The 21,293-nt window shown below is 70.2% G+C and overlaps 8 protein-coding genes across 8 annotated transcripts; 3 read left to right on the forward strand and 5 right to left on the reverse strand.

Moving 5' to 3' along the window:
* Positions 1 to 695: 695 nt before the first annotated feature.
* Positions 696 to 1,912, reverse strand: RHOBADRAFT_55623 (uncharacterized protein; the record flags this gene model as incomplete). The annotated part of the gene is made up of 2 exons (XM_018417938.1): positions 696 to 1,141; positions 1,209 to 1,912. Coding segments are annotated over 2 exons (1,148 nt in total), but the record flags the coding sequence as incomplete, so codon positions are not given.
* A 681-nt stretch (positions 1,913 to 2,593) lies between these two features.
* Positions 2,594 to 4,522, forward strand: RHOBADRAFT_66888 (uncharacterized protein). The gene is made up of 5 exons (XM_018419112.1): positions 2,594 to 2,832; positions 3,110 to 3,186; positions 3,262 to 3,789; positions 3,869 to 4,071; positions 4,161 to 4,522. Exons 1-5 carry the CDS (start codon positions 2,731 to 2,733, stop codon positions 4,280 to 4,282), a joined length of 1,032 nt encoding a protein of 343 aa, XP_018268568.1. The 5' UTR covers positions 2,594 to 2,730; the 3' UTR covers positions 4,283 to 4,522.
* A 773-nt stretch (positions 4,523 to 5,295) lies between these two features.
* RHOBADRAFT_55625 (uncharacterized protein) lies at positions 5,296 to 9,596 on the forward strand (the record flags this gene model as incomplete). Its single annotated transcript, XM_018417939.1, has 5 exons — positions 5,296 to 6,277; positions 6,396 to 6,518; positions 6,589 to 6,685; positions 6,762 to 7,499; positions 7,565 to 9,596. The coding sequence occupies 5 exons, from the start codon at positions 5,296 to 5,298 to the stop codon at positions 9,594 to 9,596; spliced, it is 3,972 nt and encodes a 1,323-aa protein (XP_018268569.1).
* Positions 9,597 to 9,843: 247 nt separating this feature from the next.
* On the reverse strand, positions 9,844 to 10,583 carry RHOBADRAFT_66890 (uncharacterized protein; the record flags this gene model as incomplete). Its single annotated transcript, XM_018419113.1, has 3 exons — positions 9,844 to 10,024; positions 10,095 to 10,311; positions 10,385 to 10,583. Coding segments are annotated over 3 exons (596 nt in total), but the record flags the coding sequence as incomplete, so codon positions are not given.
* A 404-nt stretch (positions 10,584 to 10,987) lies between these two features.
* On the reverse strand, positions 10,988 to 11,867 carry RHOBADRAFT_55627 (uncharacterized protein). The gene is made up of 3 exons (XM_018417940.1): positions 11,728 to 11,867; positions 11,555 to 11,660; positions 10,988 to 11,384 (listed from the first exon to the last, which is right to left on the reverse strand). Exons 1-3 carry the CDS (start codon positions 11,803 to 11,805, stop codon positions 11,068 to 11,070), a joined length of 501 nt encoding a protein of 166 aa, XP_018268571.1. The 5' UTR covers positions 11,806 to 11,867; the 3' UTR covers positions 10,988 to 11,067.
* A 378-nt stretch (positions 11,868 to 12,245) lies between these two features.
* Positions 12,246 to 15,782, reverse strand: RHOBADRAFT_55628 (uncharacterized protein; the record flags this gene model as incomplete). Its single annotated transcript, XM_018417941.1, has 7 exons — positions 12,246 to 12,664; positions 12,738 to 12,893; positions 12,980 to 13,102; positions 13,189 to 13,376; positions 13,449 to 14,426; positions 14,502 to 15,387; positions 15,457 to 15,782. The coding sequence occupies 7 exons, from the start codon at positions 15,780 to 15,782 to the stop codon at positions 12,295 to 12,297; spliced, it is 3,027 nt and encodes a 1,008-aa protein (XP_018268572.1). The 3' UTR covers positions 12,246 to 12,294.
* A 652-nt stretch (positions 15,783 to 16,434) lies between these two features.
* RHOBADRAFT_55629 (uncharacterized protein) lies at positions 16,435 to 19,169 on the reverse strand (the record flags this gene model as incomplete). The annotated part of the gene is made up of 2 exons (XM_018417942.1): positions 16,435 to 18,304; positions 18,428 to 19,169. 2 exons carry the CDS (start codon positions 19,167 to 19,169, stop codon positions 16,632 to 16,634), a joined length of 2,415 nt encoding a protein of 804 aa, XP_018268573.1. The 3' UTR covers positions 16,435 to 16,631.
* Positions 19,170 to 19,444: 275 nt separating this feature from the next.
* RHOBADRAFT_55630 (uncharacterized protein) lies at positions 19,445 to 20,903 on the forward strand (the record flags this gene model as incomplete). The annotated part of the gene is made up of 4 exons (XM_018417943.1): positions 19,445 to 20,260; positions 20,331 to 20,364; positions 20,449 to 20,684; positions 20,793 to 20,903. Coding segments are annotated over 4 exons (1,197 nt in total), but the record flags the coding sequence as incomplete, so codon positions are not given.
* Between the last annotated feature and the right edge of the window lie 390 nt (positions 20,904 to 21,293).

Raw genomic sequence — 21,293 nt, forward strand, 5'->3', positions numbered from 1 at the left:
TCACCCTCGCCGCTACCTGTCGACCCTCATCCTCGACCTGTGGCCCGTCGACGTGCCATGCTGCGCCGGTCAGGGCGCGGGCGGAGGGCGAGGGCGAGGGCGAGGGTGAGGCCGAGGGTGAGGGCGAGGGCGAGGGCGAGGGGGCAGGGTGGGAGGACGGGGAGGGTGACGCTGGGAGGGGAGGGCGAGACGCAGGTGAGAGGAGGACCCGAGGAGGAGGAGGAGGAGGAGGAGGAGGAAGAGGTGCGAGCGGGCTCCTACTGCTCGACGACGACGGCGGCGGCGGCAAGATGCAGCCCGAGCGCGCCGAGCTGCTCGTCGAGTTGGGCCGCACGCCGCGGCGCACGGTGCGGCGGGGGAAGGAGGGGCAGGGTGGGTGGGCGTCGGGGCGGTAGCAGAGCGAGCGAGCGAGCGAGCGCGCGACCTGGCAACGACGAGACCCTTTCCGAGGCTTCTCGCTTCGTCTCTCTCTCGAGAGCGCACGACCGAGAGTGAGAGTGAGAGGGCAATGCGCGTCATAGTTTCGTCTCCAAGGGCGTTCAACAGGGAGGAGGGAATAAGTCAAGGCGAGGGAGGCGAGGGCGAGGGGGGGTTCTAGACAAGGCCATAAGGGAGGGCACGAAAGGTGGCGGGGAGAAGCTACACAGGAAGGGGAAGGAGCGTAGAAAGGAAGGAGAGGGAGAGGGAGAGAGAGGGGGAGAGCGCGTGTGCAGGTCACCGCAGGCCCCGGTGCTCGGCGCCGTCTGGGCCGCCACCAAACATGCGCGCGCGCTTGTGCTGCACCCCGCCGCCGTGCTCGCCCGCTGCTGCAGCGGCGGCGGCGGCGCCCGGAGCGTGCGCCTTGCGCTTGAGCGTCGCCGGCGTCGGCGGGAGCTCTCGCGCTGCTGCTGCTGCTGCGGCGGCGCCGCCGTCGTGGTGGTCGTCCTTGTTCTTGCCCGCCGCCGGTCCTGCTCCCCCGGCCGCGCGCAGGGCCTCGAGGAACTTGCTCTGTTTGGGCGGGGTCGAGGGCAGGGTGGGCGAGGGGGGCTGCGCCGGTGGGAAGAGGAGCTTGGGCGCGGTAAAGGTGAAGGGGTCGTCCGAGGGCGACGACGACGTGAGGACGGCCGTGAACGGGACCGATGTCCGGATGCGCTGGCCTCGCCTGCGAGAGAGCGAGTTGGTCAGTGCTGGCGGAAAGAAAGAGAGAGAGGGAGAGCAAGGGGACGCACTTGACGTAGGTGATCGTCTCTGGCCGCTCGACCGGCTTCGCGTCCCTCAGCCGCCTCGCCATCTCGTCGCCGCGCTCGACAAACGGGTTCTCCGGGTCCTCCCAGCCCATGGCCCTCAGGCGCTCGTCGCGCTCTGCGCGCCGCCGCTCGAGCTCGAGCTCTGCGGCGCTCGGTCGCGGCGGCGGCGTCGTGAGCCGGATGCGGTCCGGGTCGGGGCGGTGGTGCGCTCGTCGGCGCGACGGCGACGGGTGCTGAGGCTGGCGGCGCAGTGGACGGACCGGGCTTGCCGAGGGCGAGAGGGGCGGCGCGCCGTGGGCTGGTGCGGCGGGAGGGTGGCTCGAGGTCGAGGTCGAGGTCGAGGTCGAGGCGGCGGGAGGGAGGAACGGGTTGAGGAGCTGCTTGCGCGACGCGAGGCCTGCGCCGGCACCGCCGCCGAGGAGGACCGCAGGCGAGCCGAGCATGCACGGCCGCGAGGCGCGCACCTTGGTGCGTCCGTGGTGGACGCTCGGCGCGACCTCGTCGTCGTCGTCGGACGACGCGAGCTGGTCGACCTCGTCCGAGTCGAGCGCCGCACCTGCGCCTGCGCCTGCGCCAAAGTGGGGCACTCGCGGTGCGCACCGCAGGCCCTCGTCGACGTCCATGCCGTCGTAGCCGTAGTCGGCGGGCGGCGAGGGCAGCGAGCACATCGAGGCGGTGCGCTTCATGGCTTGAGGCGCGGCGAGCGACGAGACCGAGGACGAGGGCCGGCGGTAGCCGCCGAGGGTGCTGCTGCTCGACGGTGCGGGCGCGTCGTACCAGGACATGGCGAGGGGTGCTCGAGGTGGAGAGATGGCGGGTCGGCGAGTGTGACGAGGTCGGCGGGAGGGGGAGGGAGGGAGCGACTGGGTGGGACGAGGCGAGGTGGGTGCAAAGCGGTGCGCGCTCGGGGGTCGAGGACCTGCTCGAGCCGTGTTTGTTTGGGTGCGCGGTGGAGGACAAGGGGGGGAGAGGCGAGGGCGGGGTCGAGGACAAGGGAGACGCGTCCTGCCGCGTGCTCATTTCGCCTCACGCTCTGCGACTTGGTGCGACGCTCTCTCTCTCACGCAGTAAGAGTCGGTGCTTGCAGGCTTGGCAACGAGCTCGAATTCGAGCTGTAGACAGCCCTGTCTCAGCGTTTTCCAAGGCGACGTCCGCTCCACGCCGACGGTCGGCTGTCGTTGCGAGAGGGCTACAGAGGGCGCGTTTGTCCAAGCAGGCCGTCTAGAGAGCGCATTTGGCTCGAGAGGGAAGCGCGGACGAGCTCTGTTGATTGACCGACGCCGACGAGGCACGCGCCGGCGCCGCCGCCGCAGCCGCCCCCTCCTCTCTCCTCTCCTCTCGTCCATTCTCGCCCACTCGCGCTCTCTCTACCTGCAGGTCAAGTAGCGCAGCGCCTTCCTCAAGTTCAAGTCCCGACCCACCTACACTCGCTCAACCCGCTTTCCCACTCGCCCTCCCTCTCTCTCGCCCTTTCCTTCAACACCGAACCCCCTTTCCGACCACAATGCTCACCACCACGACCTCGCTCGCCCTCCTGGGCCTCGCCAGCACTGCCGTCAACGCCGCTGGCATCGTCGACAATCTCCAGCTCTTCTCCAAGCTCACTGTGCGTCCCCCCTTTCTCTCTCTCTCGCAGACCGAGGAGGACAACAACCCCCCGCCTTTCGGCCAAGAGCACCCCTTCGGGCGCGTGCGCGCGAGGTCGGGGGCGCGTCCGTTCTCTCGCCTGCTCAGCATATGGCCCAGCGTGCAGCTGTTTTGCACGGTACCCGTGTGTGCGCGGCACCCGTGCGAGGCGCGAGGGCGGCGGCGCGTGGTCGAGGCGGAACAACAACTTGGGCGACGCGACTCGTTGCTAACTCTCCCCTCGTGTACGCCCGCAGAGCCTCGCTGCTACGCACTACGAGGGCGAGTACAAGATCCAGAACGTCGCGACCGGCGACTACCTTCACTTCGACCGGTGCGTCCCCCTCGAGCGCACCTTGTCGTCGCGCGCCGCCACTGACCTCTTGCGCGCGCACCCACGCACCCGCAGCCCGGCCGACACGACCAACCTCGTCACGTCGTCGTCGCCCAACACGGTCACGCTCGGGCACGACTCGGCGTACGGCCAGTCGGGCGTCAAGTGGGACACGTGGACGGGCACCTACATCACGGGCATGAGCAAGTGCGTCTCGGCCCAGTGGGACGCCGACCTCGGCGTCGACGGCGCCGCCGTGTCGTACGCGTGCAAGGTCGGCGGCGCGAGCGACGGCAGCGACTCGCTCGAGGTCGCAAAGCAGTTCTGGAAGCTCGTCCCCTGCGGCTCGTCGTCGTCGTCGTCGGAGGACGACTCGTCGTCGTCGGACGACGTTGCCGACACGGACAACTCGGTCCAGTTCAACGCCGCCTCGTCGTCGTCGGGCTCCAAGCTCGCCGCCCACGCCGACTTTTCCGCCTCGTCGTCGTCGTCGTCGTCCGAGGACGACTCGGCGCCGACCACGACCTCGAGCGCGTCGGCTCCGAGCAAGTCGGTCGACAAGCACGACCGCAGCACCTGGGTCTGCCGCCACGACGGCAAGTGGTGCGTCGACCTCTCTCCCTCTTTCCCCCCTTCCCTTCCTCGGGGCCGAGTCACTGACCCGTCTCGCTCGCGCACACAGGCTCGCGCGCCACTACCGCTACGTGACCGAGGCGGGCCACGTCGAGTGCAAGGACGAGCTCGAGGCGTACTGGGCGAGCCAGAAGCGCCGCATGGCGCGCCGCTCGCGCGTCGCGCACGGCGCCGCCGTCGACACCGCTGTCGCCCGCCGCGAGAAGCGCGACGACTCGACCTACTGCATCATCGCCGTCGACCACCTTACCGGTCCGTCGCCCCGTCCTCCTCTTCTGCCCCCCCTCTCTGTCTGCCGCCGTCACTGACCCTCTCCCTCTCTCGCCCACTCGCGCTCGCAGACATGGCGACGCGCGCCCTGACGCCCGACCACATCTCGACGTTCGGCGGCTACTCGTCGCTCAAGCTCGCCGAGTGGAACGAGAACGACTCGTCGCAGCACTGGCGCATCACGTCGGCGTAAACCCGCCCTCTCCTCTCCTTCGCATTTCGGAACCCACCCTGCACAGTTACCCCCCTCTTCGTCATGCACCTCCCCTCGCCTCGTTTACGCTCACCATGCGCTTGTCGCCCCCCTCCTTCTTTCTCAGGGCCTGGTCGCCCCTCATTTCCCTCTCTCCTTGCTGCCTGCCCTCGTTCCCTCTCTCTCTCTCTCTTTCGATCCTCTGGTTCGCGCGGTGCAACCGCAGCGTCCCCTTTTTCTCCTTTCTCCTCGTCGTGCGCCAGCTTGTCGAGAGAGAGGCGTGTTGAGCGAGAGCGAGAGGATCAACAGGAAGGGGCGACGCGACGCGGAGGTCCAAGGGTCGGCCGCCGCGACGAGACGCTGATGAGGTTTGGGTCGCTCTCGAACGAGCTGGTCGGCGACGACGATGGCCTCTCGAGTGGTGGCGCACGAGCTGTCGTGTCGCTCAGAGGAGCGGTCCTCGCGCTCGCGCCCACGCCGACTCGGTGCGCGCTCTCTCTCGCCGCTCGCGCGATGGCGCCGAGAGCTGAGCCTCTCAGGCCGTGCAGGAGCAGTCGCTGCGCTTGCAGTCCGGGCACAACGAGCGAGCTTGACCTCGTCAGGAGCTTGCCCTCAGAGCACGCGCCGCCTCGTCTCGCTCGGTGTTGGGCGCGGGCGCGGCGCGTGCGTTGCTCGCTCCCCCGACGAGGGGCGGATTCCCCGACGCTAGCCTCAGCTCTGCACATGCGCGCACGCCCTCTGTACAGCGCTGCGTAGCACCCCCTTCTGTCGACCCACCGCCAGCCAGCCCCCGCCGACGACCGCTCCCTTGCAGCCTCGCGTCCGCCCGCCGCCGCCTCGGTGAACCCGCCCCCGCTCGACCTCGCCCTCATCGCAGCGCCGCGCACCTCGCCAGTACTACCCACAGCGGCTCCAGCACCACCCTCGAGCACGCCTGCCACCCGCGCCTGCGCCCGCCGGGCCCGAACCCTCCTCCTCCCTCCCTCCTCCCTCCTCCCCTTCCTCTCGCCGCCATGGCCATCCACCGCGCCTCGCGCCGCTCCTCGACCGCCGCCGCCCCGTCTCCCTCCGACCCGGCGAGCACGCGCTCGGCCGCCGCTGCCGCCGGCCTCGACGCGAGCTCGGAGGGCGGCGCCGCGTACGCGCTGCGCAAGCGGACGCGCTCGGGGGCGGGGCTCGATGGCGACGACGAGGGCGGGCGGGAGAGGGACGGTCGAGGGGCGCTACACAAGAAGGAGAAGGGGGGCAAGAAGGGGCCGGGCAAGGCGGCGGGCAAGGGCAAGGGCAAGGGCAAGGGAGCGGGCCAGAAGAAGAAGAAGAAGACGACGACGGCGGCGGCGGTGGCGGTGGCGGGGGCCAGGAGGGCCGCGACCAAGGGTCGGGCCAAGCAGGGCACGGCGTCGCCCGTCGACGTCGATCCGGCGCCCGAGCACGTCCCGCCGCCGACGAGCGAGTCGCTGTCGATGCCCGGGCTCGTCGCGGCGGCTGTCGCGGCGGCCGAGCAGGAGGTCCACGACGACGACGACGACCTGTCGTCGCTCACGTCGCTCAGCGACGACGAGCCCGAGCCGCACCCGCCCTCGAGCAGCCCTCGCGCGTCGAGCCTGTTCACCGCCGCCGCCGACGACGACGAGCGCAGCATCGACGGCGCCGCCGCCGACTATGCAGACGACGACGAGCAAGACGACGACGACACCTTCGACCCTGTGCACCCGAACCGCACCTCGCGCCCTCGTCGCAAGAGCACCACGTCCGACTCGCGCAAGTCGTCCGCCTCGTCGTCCACCTCGTCGGCGGCGCGGCCAGCACGGGCGGCGAGCAGGCGCCGCGCGTCGCTGTCGCCCGTCGTTGAGGTGCCCGTCGCTGCCCGGGCTCGGGCGCACAAGCCGGGCCCGAGGGAGCGCGCGCGCAGGGCGGCCGAGAAGGCGGAGGAGGAGGAGGCGAGGGCTCTGGCCACGAGCGTGCAGAGAAGGCGCTCGACCGCAGCTCAAGTCGGTACGTCCACCTCTCGTCCTCTCCCTCGCTCGCGACCGCCTCGAGCGAGCGCCCGTCCACCTCCTCGTCCTCTCCCTCGCGCGCGAACGCCTCACTGACTTCCCTCTCGCTCGTACAGACGCGCCGACTGCCGCAAGACGCACGTCGACCGACCTTCGTCCGCTCGCCATGCCGACCGTCGTCGAGCTGTACGACCGCCGCGGCTTTGTCCTCGACCAGGCTCGAGTCGAGGCGACGAGCGGTGCGTCCCGAGCCCTCTCCTCTCGATCTCGGTACCCAGGCCCTGACATGAGCCCTCCTTGCGCACGCAGACGTCATGCTGCAGCGACGCTCGGAGAACGCGGTCGAGTCGGCCATCGAGGCGCTCGAAACGGGCACGCAGCAGACGGCGCTTTGCCTCGCCATGAAGTGCGTCCTCGTCCCTCTTCTCGTCCTCTCTCTCTCTCTCTCGATGACGACCTGACGCTCTGCGTACCGTCCGCAGCCGCTTCAGCGCGTGGTGCGCCGACAAGACGGTCCAGATCCCCGTCTTTCCCCTCACGGGCGCCAAACTCGCCCTCTTCCTCGCGCGCTGCACCTCGACCCCGCTCGGCTCGATCCTCCTCTCGACCTTTCCTCAACCGGCGGCGTACCCGCTCCCCGTCGCCGACTGCCTCGACGTCAACCTCACGGCCGACGAGGGCAACCGCCTCACGCGCGAGCTCGTCAAGTGCTGGGTCGACGCCCTGTCGTACGCCCAGATGGCCACGTTCGACATCTGGGCCCCGCACATCGAGCTCATGCGCCACCACCAGCACGGCCTCGCCGGTGCGGGTGCCGCCGTCGGTGCGCTCGACCCAAGCGAGCCGCACCCGTCGCTGCGCCCGCTGCACGAGGACCGCGCCGTCCTCGAGGTTCTCGGCGCGCTCGAGCCGGCGGCGCACATGCAGCGGTACGAGGAGCGCATGCGGGCGTCCATCAGCCTGGGCACCGGCACCGGCGGCGGCGGCGGCGTCGAGGGTGTCGGCGAGGCGACGGTCGCGCTCGCGCTCGCGCAGGTCGTTGGCGCAGCGGGCGAGATGGGTCCGCCGAGCGGGACGGGCAAGGACAAGGGCAAGGGGAGGGCGGTCGCGCTGGGCGGGGAGCAGCAGGCGAGGGCGGCGCCGGCGGCGAGCGGCAAGGGCAAGACTAAGTGGGTCAAAGGCGGCAAGGCCGTCGCGCCGCCCATCCCGCTTCGTGGAGCGTGCGTCCTCGACTCTCTCACTCTCTCTTCCTGGCCTGTCACTGACTCGGTGCCTCGTACTGCAGCTCGTCGTCGTCAAGCATCACCTCGCACGGCCTCCCGCCACGGTCCGACACGTGGACGGCCGCCACCTCGCCCGAGCACGCGGCGCTCAGTCGGCCAACGTCGACCGACTGGACGACGATGCACGTCCCACACGGCGACGCGTTCGCCGAGCCGAGCACGTCCTTCCTCGAGCAGGCCTCGTCGACCTTCCTAAGTGACCTCGGCGGCGAGCCGACGTTCGCCAACTCGTTCGACGAGCAGTACGGCATGCCGTTCGAGCCGACCTCGCCGCGCCTGTATCGCCGCTCGAGCACGTCGAGCCTCGTCCTGCAGCCCGTCCTCGACCTCGCGGCCTTCCCTCCTCTGGCTCCTCCCGCCGACCCCTTCGCCGTGGCCGACTCGTCGTCGCACGACGCGGCGAGCTACCTCATTGACGAGCAGTGGCGCCTGTCGACGACCGGGGGCGCACCGAGGCGGTCGCGCAGCGTGACGCACGCCGCGCGCCTCGAGAACGGCTCGGGCCCGCCGGCGAGCAGGTTCGACCTCGACGCACCGGCGCCGGCGCCCGCGCAGGCGCACAGCTCGTACCTACCCGTGCGTTTTGCGGCGCGCCAGGTCGGGCAGTCGGAGCGGCCCGCGCCGCAGCAGCAGCAGCGGCCGGCGCCGCCGCCGCCCGAGCAGCGCCCGCATCCTCGGCCTTCGCCCGAGCAGCAGGTCCAGCAGCGGCGCCCTCGACCGCGCTACGTCGAGGAGTCGCAGTCGGGCGAGCAGCGCTTCGTCTCGGCGCAGCGTGCGACGCCAAAGGCTCGTCCAGTCGGCCGACTGCGCACGAACGAGCCGCACTTCCTGCGCCGCGAGCCGCCTCGCCATCGCCTCGAGCCCTCGCGCCCCGTCAAGGAGCAGCCGCACGTCGTCCACGAGCGCCCGCAGCGCGTCGTCGTCGAGCCGGAGCAGCAGCGCGTCGAGCCCGTCGAGGAGTACGACCCGACCCGTCCTCAGCTCGGCGGCAGCAGGCTCTCGCTCCCACCAGCTCCAGCCGGCGCCTCGAGGCTGCACCAGCGCCGCAACGCCATCGTCGCGACACCGCCAGTGCCGCAGCCCGAGGCGCCGCCCGCGTTCGTCATCGTCAACGGCCAGCGGTACCAGCTCGCCCGCGACTCGCCGCCACCGCCGGACCCTGGCTCTGCGCCGACGATCGAGGCGAGGGCGCCTCTCGACGACCCGACGCATCCGCCGTACTCGATGGCGGGCTCGACAGCGCCGCGGTCGTCGCAGGGCGGCGGCGAGCCAGCCCGCTCGGACCCTCTTCACGAGCCCGGCCACCCTCGTCCGCCCTCGCCCGACTCGCAGGCGCCGCACAAGGGCTTCCAGTTCGGCACGCGCTCGAGCATGCACCCGCACCCTCCTCCACCGCCGGCGTCGTCGTCGTGCCGCGAGCAGCCGGCCGAGCGCGTGCCGTCGTGGACGATCCCGCGTCATGCAGCCGAGCCCGACCAGTTCTTTGCCCAGCTCGTCGCGCGCACGTCGTCAATCCACGGCACCGAGCCCGACCAGGCGCACGTCGGGCCGCCCTCGGTCCAACCGTCGCAGGCGCAGCAGTCGGTGTCGGCGACGCCGCAGGGGCACTTGCCGCACCCGGCTTACCTGTTCGCGCAGCGGCCTGCGTCGCCGCCGCCCTACGTCGACGGTCCTCCCGCCTACGTCGGCGCGGCTCGGACCTCGTGTGTCGACAAGTGGCGCCGAGCGGCACCCGACGGCTTCGTCGGCCAGGTCACTCTGCCCGCGGCCTCGTCGGCGGCGTACCCGACGCCCGAGTCGCCCTCGGGCCTCTTCAACGGCGGCGAGTACCCGGGCATCGGGCCGACGTCGTTCGTGCCCCTCGAGGGCGTCGTCGCTGCCGAGATTCGCGGCAGCCCGCCGGCGGCGCTCGAGCCTGTCCGCCCGGCTCAGGAGGACGAGGCGGCCGAGGGCGCGCAGCAGGAGAGCGGGGCGCAGGGGCAGCAGCTCGAGACGGCGGCGACGATGGTCGGGCTCGGCATCGGGCTCGAGTAGACGTCGTCGGACGAGGGGCATCGTCGAGGAGGAAGAGGAGGGCTTAGCTTGCGTGTCTCTCGTCGTGCTGTGCGCGCTCTGTGTTGTACCTAGATCGTCTGCAACTCTGCTTACATCCGTGTCGTCGCTCTCGTCGAGCCGCGAGGAGAGAGAACCGCTCGCAGTCGCAGTCGGCGCCAGTCCCTTTGGAAGCCAATCTCGCCCGTTTCGAGGCCTCTCTCGCTCTCGGTCTCTCTCTTGCGCTGCTCCTGCGGGCACGAACTGACTCTTTGTTGCACTGGGGAGTGTCTGTTGGGGAAGAGATCATGGGCGGCGCGCCGCAGATCTAGGGCGAGGTGTAGAGCGTGATTGCGTCGAACGCGATGAAGGAGGCCCCGCTCGGGTCGGCGTTGAAGAACTCGAGCGAGCTGCCGTCGTCGACCGTCAGGCTGTGTGCCGAGAGAGGTGTCAGTCTGTGGACGAAGCGCAGGGCCAGGGGCAAAGGGAGAGGGAGCGTACCGAGGCACGTCGAGGACGACGTTGTTCTCGGCGCAATTCGTCTTGCACGTGCCCTTGGCGTTGCCGTGGATCGTGAACGTCGGGCCGACTGAGATGCCAAAGGTGCTGCGGTCGACCTTGGCGCCAGTCGCAAACTTGAAGCCGTAGTAGCCTTTCGCGCCGTACGGGATCGTCAGGCGGGCGTTGGGGTCGTTGCTGTAGCTGAGGGTGCCCGCGTCTGTTGCGCAGAGAGGCAGAGTCAGTTCTGTGCGTCGTCGAGGAGCGCGCGAGAGCGAGAGGTCGGGACGCACTGACGCCGCTGCCCTGGTTCTTGAGGTGGGTCCACTGGCCCGAGAAGACGACTTGGGGGGATGCGTCGTCCACGACGACGCTCGTGGCGTACATGGGGACGGCCGAGGCGAGCGACGAGAGCGCGGCGACAGCAGCGACGAGCGAGAGCTTCATGGCGGCGAGAGGACGAGGTCGAGCAGGAGAGGTCGAGGCCAGTGTGGGAAGCGAAGCAGAGAGGCGGCAGCGAGAGCGAGCCTGGACACTCGTGAGCGCCGAGCGGCCGAGCGGACGGCCGGGCTCACGTCGTTGTGGAGAGCGCGGCAGGGCCGAGGAGAAGGGAGCGGGCTCTCGACCGACGGAATCTCCGACCGCCCCGCGATCGAGGCGACGTGACGTGCGCGCAGGCCTGCAAATAGCGAGCATGCAGCCGCGGTCGTCGGAAGAGCCGAGCCGTGAGGGCGGGCGGGCGGTGCAGACGGATGAGGCGGTCCGTGCGGCCCTTGGAGGCTCTCCTCGTTTGAACGCTCGAACGGGTGCTCTCGGTGCAATTCGGTAGTCGCTGAAGCTCTCTTTGGCAGGTGGACAGCGACTCTCGGCTTTCGCGATCCGCCGAACGAGCAAATCGTCGAGGAAGAGAGGCAACTTGGGAAGGTCGACTTTGCACGTGAAGTGTCTGTACGGATCGCTAACGAAAAGGAGAACGCTACAGCTTCTTGTGCAGCGAGATCGAGTCGAACGCGAGGTATCCCGGCGAGTCATTCTGGATTATGAGACGCGATTGGTCGCTCTTAGCAAGAAGTCGGGGGAAGTTGATCATCATCCCGTTGCCCGCGGCGTCGCAGTTGGACGTGCAGGACCCCTCGGCCGACGCGCTGTACCACAGGTCGTCGAGGAAGATGGAGAATTGACCGCGGTCCGCCTTCGTGCCCATGAACATGTAGAAGCCCGTGTGGTTGGTACCATACGGGATGGACACGGAGGCCTGGGACGTCTTGCTGAAAGAGAGGGTGCCGGCGTTGGCTGCGAGCACGTCGGGAGGTCAGTGAGAGACCTGCGGGCGCGAGAGCGGATGCCTTTGACGCGAGGCCGAGGACGCGTGCGCTCGCCGACACGGCGTCGATGACGCGCCTTGTCCTGCTTGCGACAGCGTCGACGCCTCTCCCTCGAGAGCGTGAGAAAGTGCGACTTACCGACAGAGTTGCCCTGGTTCTTGAGGTGGGTCCAGTCGCCGGTGTAGATGAGGCGAGGGTCGGCGTCGTCGATCACGTCCTCGGTGTTGGTGTTGGAGCGAGGAGACTGCACAGGACGTCCAAAGTGAGCTACGCGTACACCTCGAGACGCTCGAATGCAGCCGTGTGCGTACCAGCTCGGTGGGAAGGGCGGCAGCGAAAACGCTCGAGGCCAAAGCGGCGAGGACAGCGAGGTGCGATGAGAAGTGCATGGCGGGGGTTGCGGGGAGAGCGGTGTTGGTGTGTGTGGTAGTGCGGCAGGTGTCGAAAGCAAGGAAGGAGATGGCAGCGAGCGAGCCGGTTCTGTGGGTCGCGCCGTCGGAAATTCCGGTGTGCGGGGACGACGAGCGAGCCAAAGGGGAGGCGCCACTCGAAGGCCGAGTTTGCGTCAAACTGGCTCGAGAATAGCTCTCGGGCGAGGTACGCCGCTTCGGCCGACCCGCCAGCTGCCAGCATCATCGTACGTGGCGGCGTCCAGCATCCAGCGCCGGCAGGAGAAAGGCGGAAGGTCCGGCAGAGCGCAACCTCCGCGAGGTGTGCGAAGGGGAAACTCGACGGAGGGTCCGGGCTCGCACGAGGAGCGAACAGCAGCTCACGAGACGCCGCACAGCACAGTGACGCGGAGCTTAGACGACGAGACGGCGCTCGAGGTGACAGGCGCAAAGAGGGGAACGAGCGCGCGCCCTCTTCGGCGGCGCCGCTCATGCTTGCGCCGACGCTTCTACGAGCCCCTGCTGCTCCTTCTTGCCCTGCTTCCTGCCACCCTGCTTCTTGCCGCCCTGACCTGCCCTCATCGGCTCGCCCTCGGCGCTGCCCCCGAGCCGCGCCTCCTTGCCGCTCAGCTCGTCCGCGTCGTCCCGGTCGTCGGCCTCGTCCCAGCTCAGGAGCGCGTCCATCGCGTCGCGGTACCGCTCGACCTTCCAGAACTCGTCGAGGCGGAGCGTCATGAGGTCGAACGCGGTCGCGACGACGGGCCGGGGCAGGTCGCTGCTCGCCGAGGCGGTCGAGAGGGGAGGGAGCTTGGGGTACCGCGCCGAGAAGTGCGTGAGGAGGAGGTGACGAGCGCGCATGCTGTAGACATACAGGAGGATGAGTCAGTGACGAGCGCCCGAGGAGAGCGAGAAAGAGAACGTCGTGGACGCACCGAGTCGCGACGTCGATGGCCTGGCCGAACGTGCTGTGGCCCTTTGCCTGCGCCACCTCGGGCATGTCGTCCTCGATCGTCGCCTCGTGCACGAGGAGCGACGCGCCCTGGCCCGCCGTGACGAGCGCCTCGCACGGCATCGTGTCGCCCGAGAAGCTGTTTGCGAGAAAGGGACCGCTCGTCAGTTCTCGACGCCCTCGAGCGCGACGACGGGAAGAAAGAGGGAGGGAGACGGGACGCACACGACGCGCCACCCGGACGAATGCGTGATGACGGCGCCCCATGCGCGACAGCGATGCAGGACCGGCACGGCCGTCACCTCGGTCAAGCCCGCGACCGTCTTGAGGTCGGCGAGCGCGACGTCCCTGCATGGCGACGAGGCACATCAGTGACGCGCCCGAGGGCAAAGAGGAGAGACGCCGAAGGAGAGAAGGGAAGGAGAGAGACGCACATCTTGCTGCCCGCCGACGGCGCCTTGCCCGGCTCGACGAGGAAGTTGTCGACAAAGCGCACCTCGCGCCCTTTGTCGGCGCCGCGGTAGTTGAGCCCGAGGTCGACGAGTTGCTGTTGCTCGAAAAGGTAGACACGGGCGTTTGGCGGCGCGACAATCGTGAGCGGGTCGGTCGGCGGCGGGTTGAGCTGTTTCGTCGCGAGGAAAGCTCAGGGGCACGCTCGACGACGAGAAAAGACGGCGTTCTCGAGGGGACGCACCTGGGCACGGTGACGCAGGATGGTCGAGACGCCGGCGTGGTGGTCTTGGTGGAGGTGGCTGAGAAAGACCATCTTGAGCCCGCGCAGGACGTCCTCGGCGCCGTCCTCGCGCGCCGCGGCGTCGCCCTCGCCGAACCGTCTCGCGATCTGGCCCCACGTGCCCTCGCCGGCGTCGAGCAGGATGTACTGCGTGCGCTCGGCCGGGCTCGACGAGCTCGCCCCCGGGAGGTGCAGCAGCGTCCCGCTCACGTTGCGGTACTTGCTCGGCACGGCGCTGCCGGTCCCGAGCGGCGTGACGCCGAGCTCGCCCTCCGTGGCAGGTACGGCAGCGTCGACGGGACGGCTCGCGCGCTCGGTCGTCTCGGCGGCGACAACGGCCTTGGCCGCTCGCGCCTTGTCGAGGTATTCGGCCCAGGCAGCGGCGGCGCGCCGCTGCGTCTCGTCGGGCTTCTCGGGGCCCTTGAGCCGCGCCGCCTCGACGTCGGCCTCGGGCGAGGGCACGAGAAAGTCGAACGTGCGCCCGGTCGAGCCGAACGGCGACTTGGCGGGAGGAAGGGGTGCGAGCGTCGACGAGAAGTGGGACGTCGGGTTCAGGAGCGAGACGCCGTTGGGCAGAGAGGGAAGGGAAGGTGCGTCGGGCGGGAGGAACGAGTATCGAGGGAGCTGGAACATGCGCTCGTCGAGTTGGCGCAGCCGGAGGTTGAGGAGCGACGCCGGGCCGTACGTGACCTCGTTCTTGCCCTGGGCGACGAAGTCGGACGCCGAGACGTGGACGGCGACGTCGGGGAAGGCGGCGCGCAAGTTGTCGAGGTAGTGCGACAGGATGGCCGAGGTGAGGACGCCCGGGCCGAGGAAGAGGAAGACGCCTCGGAAGGCGATCTGCTGGCCGAGCGACTCGGGTTGGAGCATCGAGGGCACGATGGTCGAGGCGAGGTTGGCGAGGTGCGCCGTCGAGGGAAGGTTGAGGACGAGGAAGGCCTGCGAGAGGGGGTCCAAAAGTCAGTTCCGCGAGCCGGCGCGAGGGCTCCAGGCGAGTGCGAGCGGACGACGCACCGTGCCGTCCTGCCCAGGCTCCATGCACTCGACCGCCTCGACCCACCGTCCCTCGCCGACCCCCTCGTCCGCCTCCTCGGCCGCGAGCTCCGCCGCCTTCTCGCGCTTCATGCGCTCCTGCCGCTCCTTCTTCGACTCCTTCTTCTTCTCGCCCTGCGCTCCCGCCACCCCGTCTCCTCCCGCGCCCTGCTGCCCCTCGGGCACGACAGCCGGCTTGTCGGCGACCCACACGCGCCCGCCCGCGATGAGCCGGCTGAACGCCTTGCCCGGCTTGACGCCGAGCGCGCGCGCCCGGTCGGGCAGGAACCTGCCGCGCAGCCTCGGGCCGACGACGAGGTAGCTGACGGCGTCGGGCTCGCCGCCGCCGCCGCTGGGCAGGTCGAGCGGCGGGAGCGCCTGCGCGAGGTACGCCGGCGTCGGGATGCGGCGGCCCGAGGGCGACGAGGGGGCCTGCGGCGGCACGGGCGCAGGCTCGAACGCCGTGCCGCGGAACATGTCGCGCAGGACGAGGTGGCGCCACCGGGCGGCGTCGTCGCCGCGCAGGCGCGAGGGGACGAACGAGGCGGACGACGGGTCGAACGGGGTCGAGCCCGGCGGCGGCGACTTGGGCCGAGGCGGCGGCGAGGTGGACGAGCTCGAGGAGCGGCGGCGCTTGAGGGTACTGCTGCCGGCGTCCGAGGGCGTCATGACGACATCTGGCGCGTCGGCCGGCGCGCCGCTCGCTGATGGTGCAGGCGCTGGCGGCGAGGTGGGCGCAGCGGTCGCCGGCGAGAGCGGGAAGGCGTAGACGACGAGGTTCGGGTCGGCATGGAGAGGCGTAGGGAGGGAAGGGGTCGACTCGGCGGCGCGAGGCGAAGGCGGCGCGACCTGGAGCGAGAGCTTGTCCCTGCGAAGGATACCGGCGGGTCAGGGTGCGCCCTCGGGAGGGAGATGGGCGGCAAAGACGGGAGCTCACCTGCGAGTGAAGAACCTGCAGCTCGCGAGGAGGTGGTCGGTGCCCTCGGGCCCGTACACCTTGATCCTGTCGTTGCCGGCCTCGACCGAGGTGAGGACGAACCCGGGCAGGCCGCCGGCGCTCTCGGCGACGTCGCCGAGGAAGACGTGGCCGACCTTGCGCAGGCCGACCTTGTTCTGGAGCGCGATGCGGGAAAAGCCCTCGGGCGCGTTGAACAGGTACCGGTGCGAGTCGAACGCGACGAGGAGCGACGGGTGCGAGTCGACCGTGTGCGTCGTGAGGACGCTGACCGAGTAGCGCGTGCCGGCGGGGGCGAGCTCGGTCATCGTACTGCTCTTGCGCGGCTCGGCGTGCGCGCTGTAGACGGTGGCGCGAGAGGACAAGGCGCGGTGGACGAGCGCCGCTGGCGAGGAGAGGAGCGGGCGAACGAGCCCGACGGCGGCGAGGGCGAACGGCCGAATCGTGCTGATCACTGCTCAGTGCTCCTGTTGCGGTACTGCAAGGTCAGCGCGCTGTGCTTCGACGAGTCCCTCAACCGCCGCCGCCGCCTGCTCGAGCTCCGCCGGCTCACGAAACCGACAGCCCTCGCAACGCCACCGAGAGCTCAGTTCAGACGTCCGAAGTACTCGTGCAGGTCCCACTCGCACACTCGCGCTTCCCGCCTGCCTTCCAGAGAGACTGTGGACTCACAGAGTCGCGAAGAAGCTCGGCCGACTTGATGAGGCTTGAAGGCGGCCGCACGAGACCACGGGCGAACTGGGCGAGTCGAGGGTGCGCTTGGGCGTGTTCTTGGGCGCTGTTCAGAAGTCGGAAGCGCCTCTCGAGCTCAGCAAGAGGGAGCGAGAGAAGCGAGGTCGAGCAAGTCGTTCGCTTCCTCCCTCCCGCGCGGGCGACGACGACGACGCGCACGCTCGCTCTCTCCTCTCTCAAGCGAATTCCTCTAGCGACAAAGGTAGTGCAGGCACATTGCGGGATGCGAGAACGCCGTGCAAGGGGTCCTTTACGGCAATGTGAGGGAGACAGAGACGCCGAGAGAGAGAGAGGTCGGCGCGGGGATAAAAACAAAGGGGCGAGGAAGATGGCACGACAGACAGGACGAGAGAGAGGGGAGGAACACGTGTACACCGGCTCCTCTCGAGCAGGAGGACGAGCGAGCGACGACCGCGCGCGGCCGGTCACCACCCAGGCCAGTCGCTCAGGCCGTCCGACCCAACCGACGTCCTCTTCCCCCTCTGCCCCTTGTCCTGCGCCTGCGCCTGCTGCACCTGCGCCGCCCGCTCATCGAGCCCCTCGCTCGACGCCGACCCGGGCAGGAACGCGCTCCAGTCCCAGCTCGGCGGCGCCGCGCCCTGCCCGTGCCCGTGCCCCTGGCTCTGGCCCTGCGGCGCGCGCTCGCCCGCCGACGAGCCGAGCTGTGGGCTGCGCGCACTGCCACCGCCACCGCCGCCGCCGCCGCCGCTGCTGCCGAAGCTCGCAAAGACGCTCGAGAGCCCTTGGCCCGGAACGGCGCTCGGGAGGCGCGCGGCGGCGGCGGCGGCGGTCGTCGACGACGACGACGACGATGAGGGCGAGGTGCGAGGTGGTGCGGCGGCGGCGGCGGGAGCGCTCGACGTCGACGACGACGACGAGGGGCGCTCTCCCTCGCGCTGCGCGTGCGCGTGCGCATGGGCGTGGGCGTGCGCGCTCCCCTGCTCGCCGCCCATGCCGCCCTCGCCGCCGCCCTCGCCCAACCTCGGCGACAGCGTCGGGGGCTCCAACGGGCCGAGGGCCTGCGCCAAGCCCTGCTCGAACGTGTCGACGAGGCCGAGGGTCGCGCGGCGCGTGTTGCGCACCGTGTCCGACTCGGACAGCTGGGTCCACTTGCGGTTGAGGCTCGACCACCCGCCCGAGAGGGCGTCGAGCGCTGTCGAGCGCGAGCGCGAGTGCGACAGGGTGCTGCTGCTGCTGGGTGGTGGTGTGCGGGCAGAAAGGGAGAGCGAGGGCGAGGCCGGGGAGTGGGAAGAGGACGAGGACGAGGCGTGCGGCGGCGTAAAGAGGTGCTGCCGCGTCGTGCTGGGCGACGTCGAGCGCACGGGCGTCGGCCTGGTCCGGAGCGGCGAGCGTGGTCGCGCGAGGGCCGGCGACGTAGGGTCGGCAGCTGCTGCGGCTGCCGCTCGAGGGGCGGACGAGGAGCCGTCCGACGGGTGCGCCGCCGCTGCCGCCGCCGTCGACGCCTCCCACCCGCCGAGCGGACGCTCCTCGCCCTTGCCCGCCCCGCGCCCTCCCCTCCCCTCCTCCTCGCCCGCTCCCTCGCCCTCGCCCTCGCCCTCCTCGCCCTCCTCGTCCTCTTCCTCGACGATCCCGAGCCCCTTGACCTCCACCTGCACCTCTCCCTCGCCCTCTCCCTCGCTCGTCGGCGGCGGCATCCCAACCGCCGCCTCGAGCACCCGTCCGAGCGCATCGCCGAGCCAAGTCCCCGCCGCCTTGACCGACTCGGGGATCTCGAGCGGCGGCTGCGGCGCGTCGTGCTCGGCGCCCGGGACGCCCGACGACAGGGACGACAGGGGCGGGTCGTCGAACGTCGAGCCGAGGAGCGACAGGTCGAGCGAGTGCGTCGAGTGCAGCGCGCGGTGCGAGCGCGGCGTCGGGCTCGTGTTGGGCGACGAGCCCGAGCCGGCGTGCGGGTGCGGCGCGTGCGTCTTGCTCGACGACAACGAGGCGGACGACGTGACGCGGTCGCGGTCGCGGTCGCGGCTGAGGACGGGCGACGACTGGGCGTCGACGACGTGCTGCTGCTGGAGCGAGCGCGCGACGATCGACTCCCACTTGCGCTTGAGGTGCGCGAGCTCCGACTCGTGGCGCTTGAGCTCTGCGGCGGCGGGGCACACGGCGGGGTGGGAGAGTGTGAGCGTGAGGGGACTCGGAGGACGGGTAGACGCGAGAAGGAGGAGGAGAAGGAGGTAGAGAGAGAGAGAAAAACAAGCCGACGCACCCTCGCGCAGGTCGAGGCACTTGCGCTCCTTCTTGGCGATAAAGCTCAGGAGGTCGGCGTTCTGCTCGACGAGCGTCGGCTGTTGCTGCGGCTGCGGCTGCTGCTGTTGCAGCTGGGGCGTCGGCTGCGTCGGCTCGCTCGCGCTCGCGCTCAAGCTCGACGCCGTCGGGTCGGACGACGACGACGAGGCGGATGCGCCCCGGCTGCGCGACGACGACAGCCCGGGTCCCTCGCCCGAGCCCCTCGCGCCGTCGAGCGAGCCCCTCGACGTCGCCGCTGGACTGCTGCCGCCGACACCGCTCAGGGCGAGCCCGTCGAGCGACGCGCGCCCGCCCGAGCCCGCGCCCGAGGCCGTGTAGCTCACGCTCGCGCCGCGTCGGGTGTGGGACCTGCCGAGGGACGACGCGGGCGAGGCGGCGCTGTGGCTGTCGCCAGAAGAAGGAGCGGGAGCGGGCGTGCCGGTAGTCGCGTTCGGCGGCGGATCGAAGGAGGATGACGAGGGGGTCGAGGTGCGGTACGAGGTCGAGCGGCGGAGTAAGTTCGGCGAGGTGGAGGACGAGGACGAGGACGGGGTGCGGTCGTCGGCGGTCGGGAGGTGGTGGGCGTCGACGAGGTGCCCTGCCGCGGGCGACGACCGGGACGACGAGAGCGAGAGGCGCTTGAGGTGGCGCGGGGTCGGAGTGGAGCGAGCTGTGGGTGCTCGACGTACGCCGAGTGGAGTGGCCGGTGCGCTGTCGGCCATGCGAGTTGGCGGAACGGGGCGATGAGGCGGACGAGGTGGAGGAGGACGAGGAGCGTGGGAGGGGTGGGATGGCGCGGGTGTACTCGAGTGAGCGCGGTGTGCGTGTGTGTGCGACTGGTGCCTAGCCGCAGCAGCTGCACAGAGCGTGGACGAAGGCAACCTCTCGCACTCGCTCACTCGTCCTCATCGCGTCACCGACGCGTCCACCTCTCGCTCGCCCACACAGCCACCCCAACGCCCATGAGCTAGTCCACGCTCTACAGCGCACCCCGACCATGGCAAGCCCGCAAGTGCCGCGACCCCGCAGCCTGGTCGCCATTCGCTCGCGCCACGCGTGCCAGTGCTCCAACGCGCTCACCATCTCGTCCCTCTCGTCCCTCCTGTCCGACCTGAGCTCGTCCCACGCCGCCCACTCGCGCGACGACCGCATCGCCGCCTTCCGCCAAGACTGGCTCCTCGGCCTCCTCGCGCGCACCCGACCCCTCGAACTCGTCCCGCATGGCCACGAGGAGACCTATTCGGACGGCATGCACTCGCCCGCCTCGTCCTTGTCCTCGTCAGCAGCCCCGCCGGCCTCGAGCCGGGCCCCCCTCGTAGACGCCGCCGCCGCGAGTGCCCGCTCGGTCCTCCCCTCGACGCCGACGCCGACGCCCGACGACGACCACGCCGACGTCCCGCCCACCCCGCTCGTCCCACACGACGCCCTCTCGCGCGGCGTCCTGTTCGAGCGCACCCTCAAGCGCCACCTCGCCCTCTCTCACCAGCTCGTCCGCCACCGCGACTTTGCCTCTCTGGCCTCGGCCGCGCGCCGCGCCATGCGCCTCGCCCTCTCGTGCCCCTCGCGCCCCTCGCCCGAGTCCGTGCCGGTGTACCTCGCGTGCGGGCTCGTCGACAGTGTCGACTGGACGCACGAGTACCGCGAGAGGGGTTGGGCGGCACCGGGCGTCAGGTGGGGGGTCTTGAGGCCCGACTTGGTGCGGTTTGTCGAGGTCGAGGGCGGCAAGGGCAAGAAGGCGGGCGACAAGGAGGGGGACAGGGTCGTCGAGTGGGAGGTCGTCGAGGTCAAGTGGGCGGGCAAGCAGACCGACTTTGTGCGTCTCTCTTTCCTCCCTCGCTCGCTCTCAGAGGCGCGCGCACTGACCCGCTCTCTCTCGACCGCAGACCTACACCAACTGGAAGATCCAGGCCGGCTTCTGTGCGTCCGCCCCCCTGCCTCCCTCCCTCCCTCACCTCGCCCTCCTGACCGACCCACTCTCGCACGCACGCGCACGCCGCACAGACCACCTCACCCTCTCGCGCCTCCTGTCCCAGATCCCCAACCTCGTCCCCTCGCACAAGCTCACCTTCTTCATCTCGCACGACCCACACTCGGCGGCGGCCTACACCGAGCGCAGCGTCGCGCTCCGCACCACGATGGCGTTCGTCGAGCACCACCTCTTTGTGCTCGTCCCGAGGTGGCTCGACGCCGTCACGGTGCGCGAGTGGGACCGGCTCCAGGACGGGTTGAGGTCGACGGTCCGTCGGCTAGCTCTTTCTCGACTCGACTCGAGCGAGGTGGGACCGCAAGAGCGGCGCACGCACTGACCCCCCTTCCCTCTCGCCTCGGGGTCGACGCGCTCGCAGCCGCAAACGCCAACCCGCACCGCCGGTGCGCCCACCCTCGGCGCCTCGACCGCCGCCGCTGCTGCTGCAGGGCCGCACACGTTCCTCGAGAAGCTTCAGGCGAGCATCGCTGTGCGTCTCCCTCCCTCTCTCTCTCTCTCTCTCTCTCTCTCTCTCTCTCTCTCTCTCTCTCTCTCTCTCTCTCTCTCTCGGTGTCTCGCTCTCTCGGGGACGCACCCGTGGCCAGCCCTCCCCCGCCCCTCCCGTCTCTCTCACACACACACACACACACACACACACGCGCGCGCTGGCCAAAAACACACATATACAAGAAAACAGCTGCGGTGCGAGGCGGGGGGGGGAGGTAATAGAAGTGGTGCGGACGAGTGTTCGAGTAGAAAGGTTAGATTGATCGGGAGAGCGGGGGGAGCAGACGGGTGAATGTTTTGATCGTTGGACAATCGTAACGTGCATGGCACACGGCTAGGTAGGTGTTCAGTAGCACACGCGCCTGGTGATGCC

The sequence above is a fragment of the Rhodotorula graminis genome (assembly GCF_001329695.1).
Source record: "Rhodotorula graminis WP1 unplaced genomic scaffold RHOBAscaffold_14, whole genome shotgun sequence".
Taxonomy (NCBI): domain Eukaryota; kingdom Fungi; phylum Basidiomycota; class Microbotryomycetes; order Sporidiobolales; family Sporidiobolaceae; genus Rhodotorula; species Rhodotorula graminis.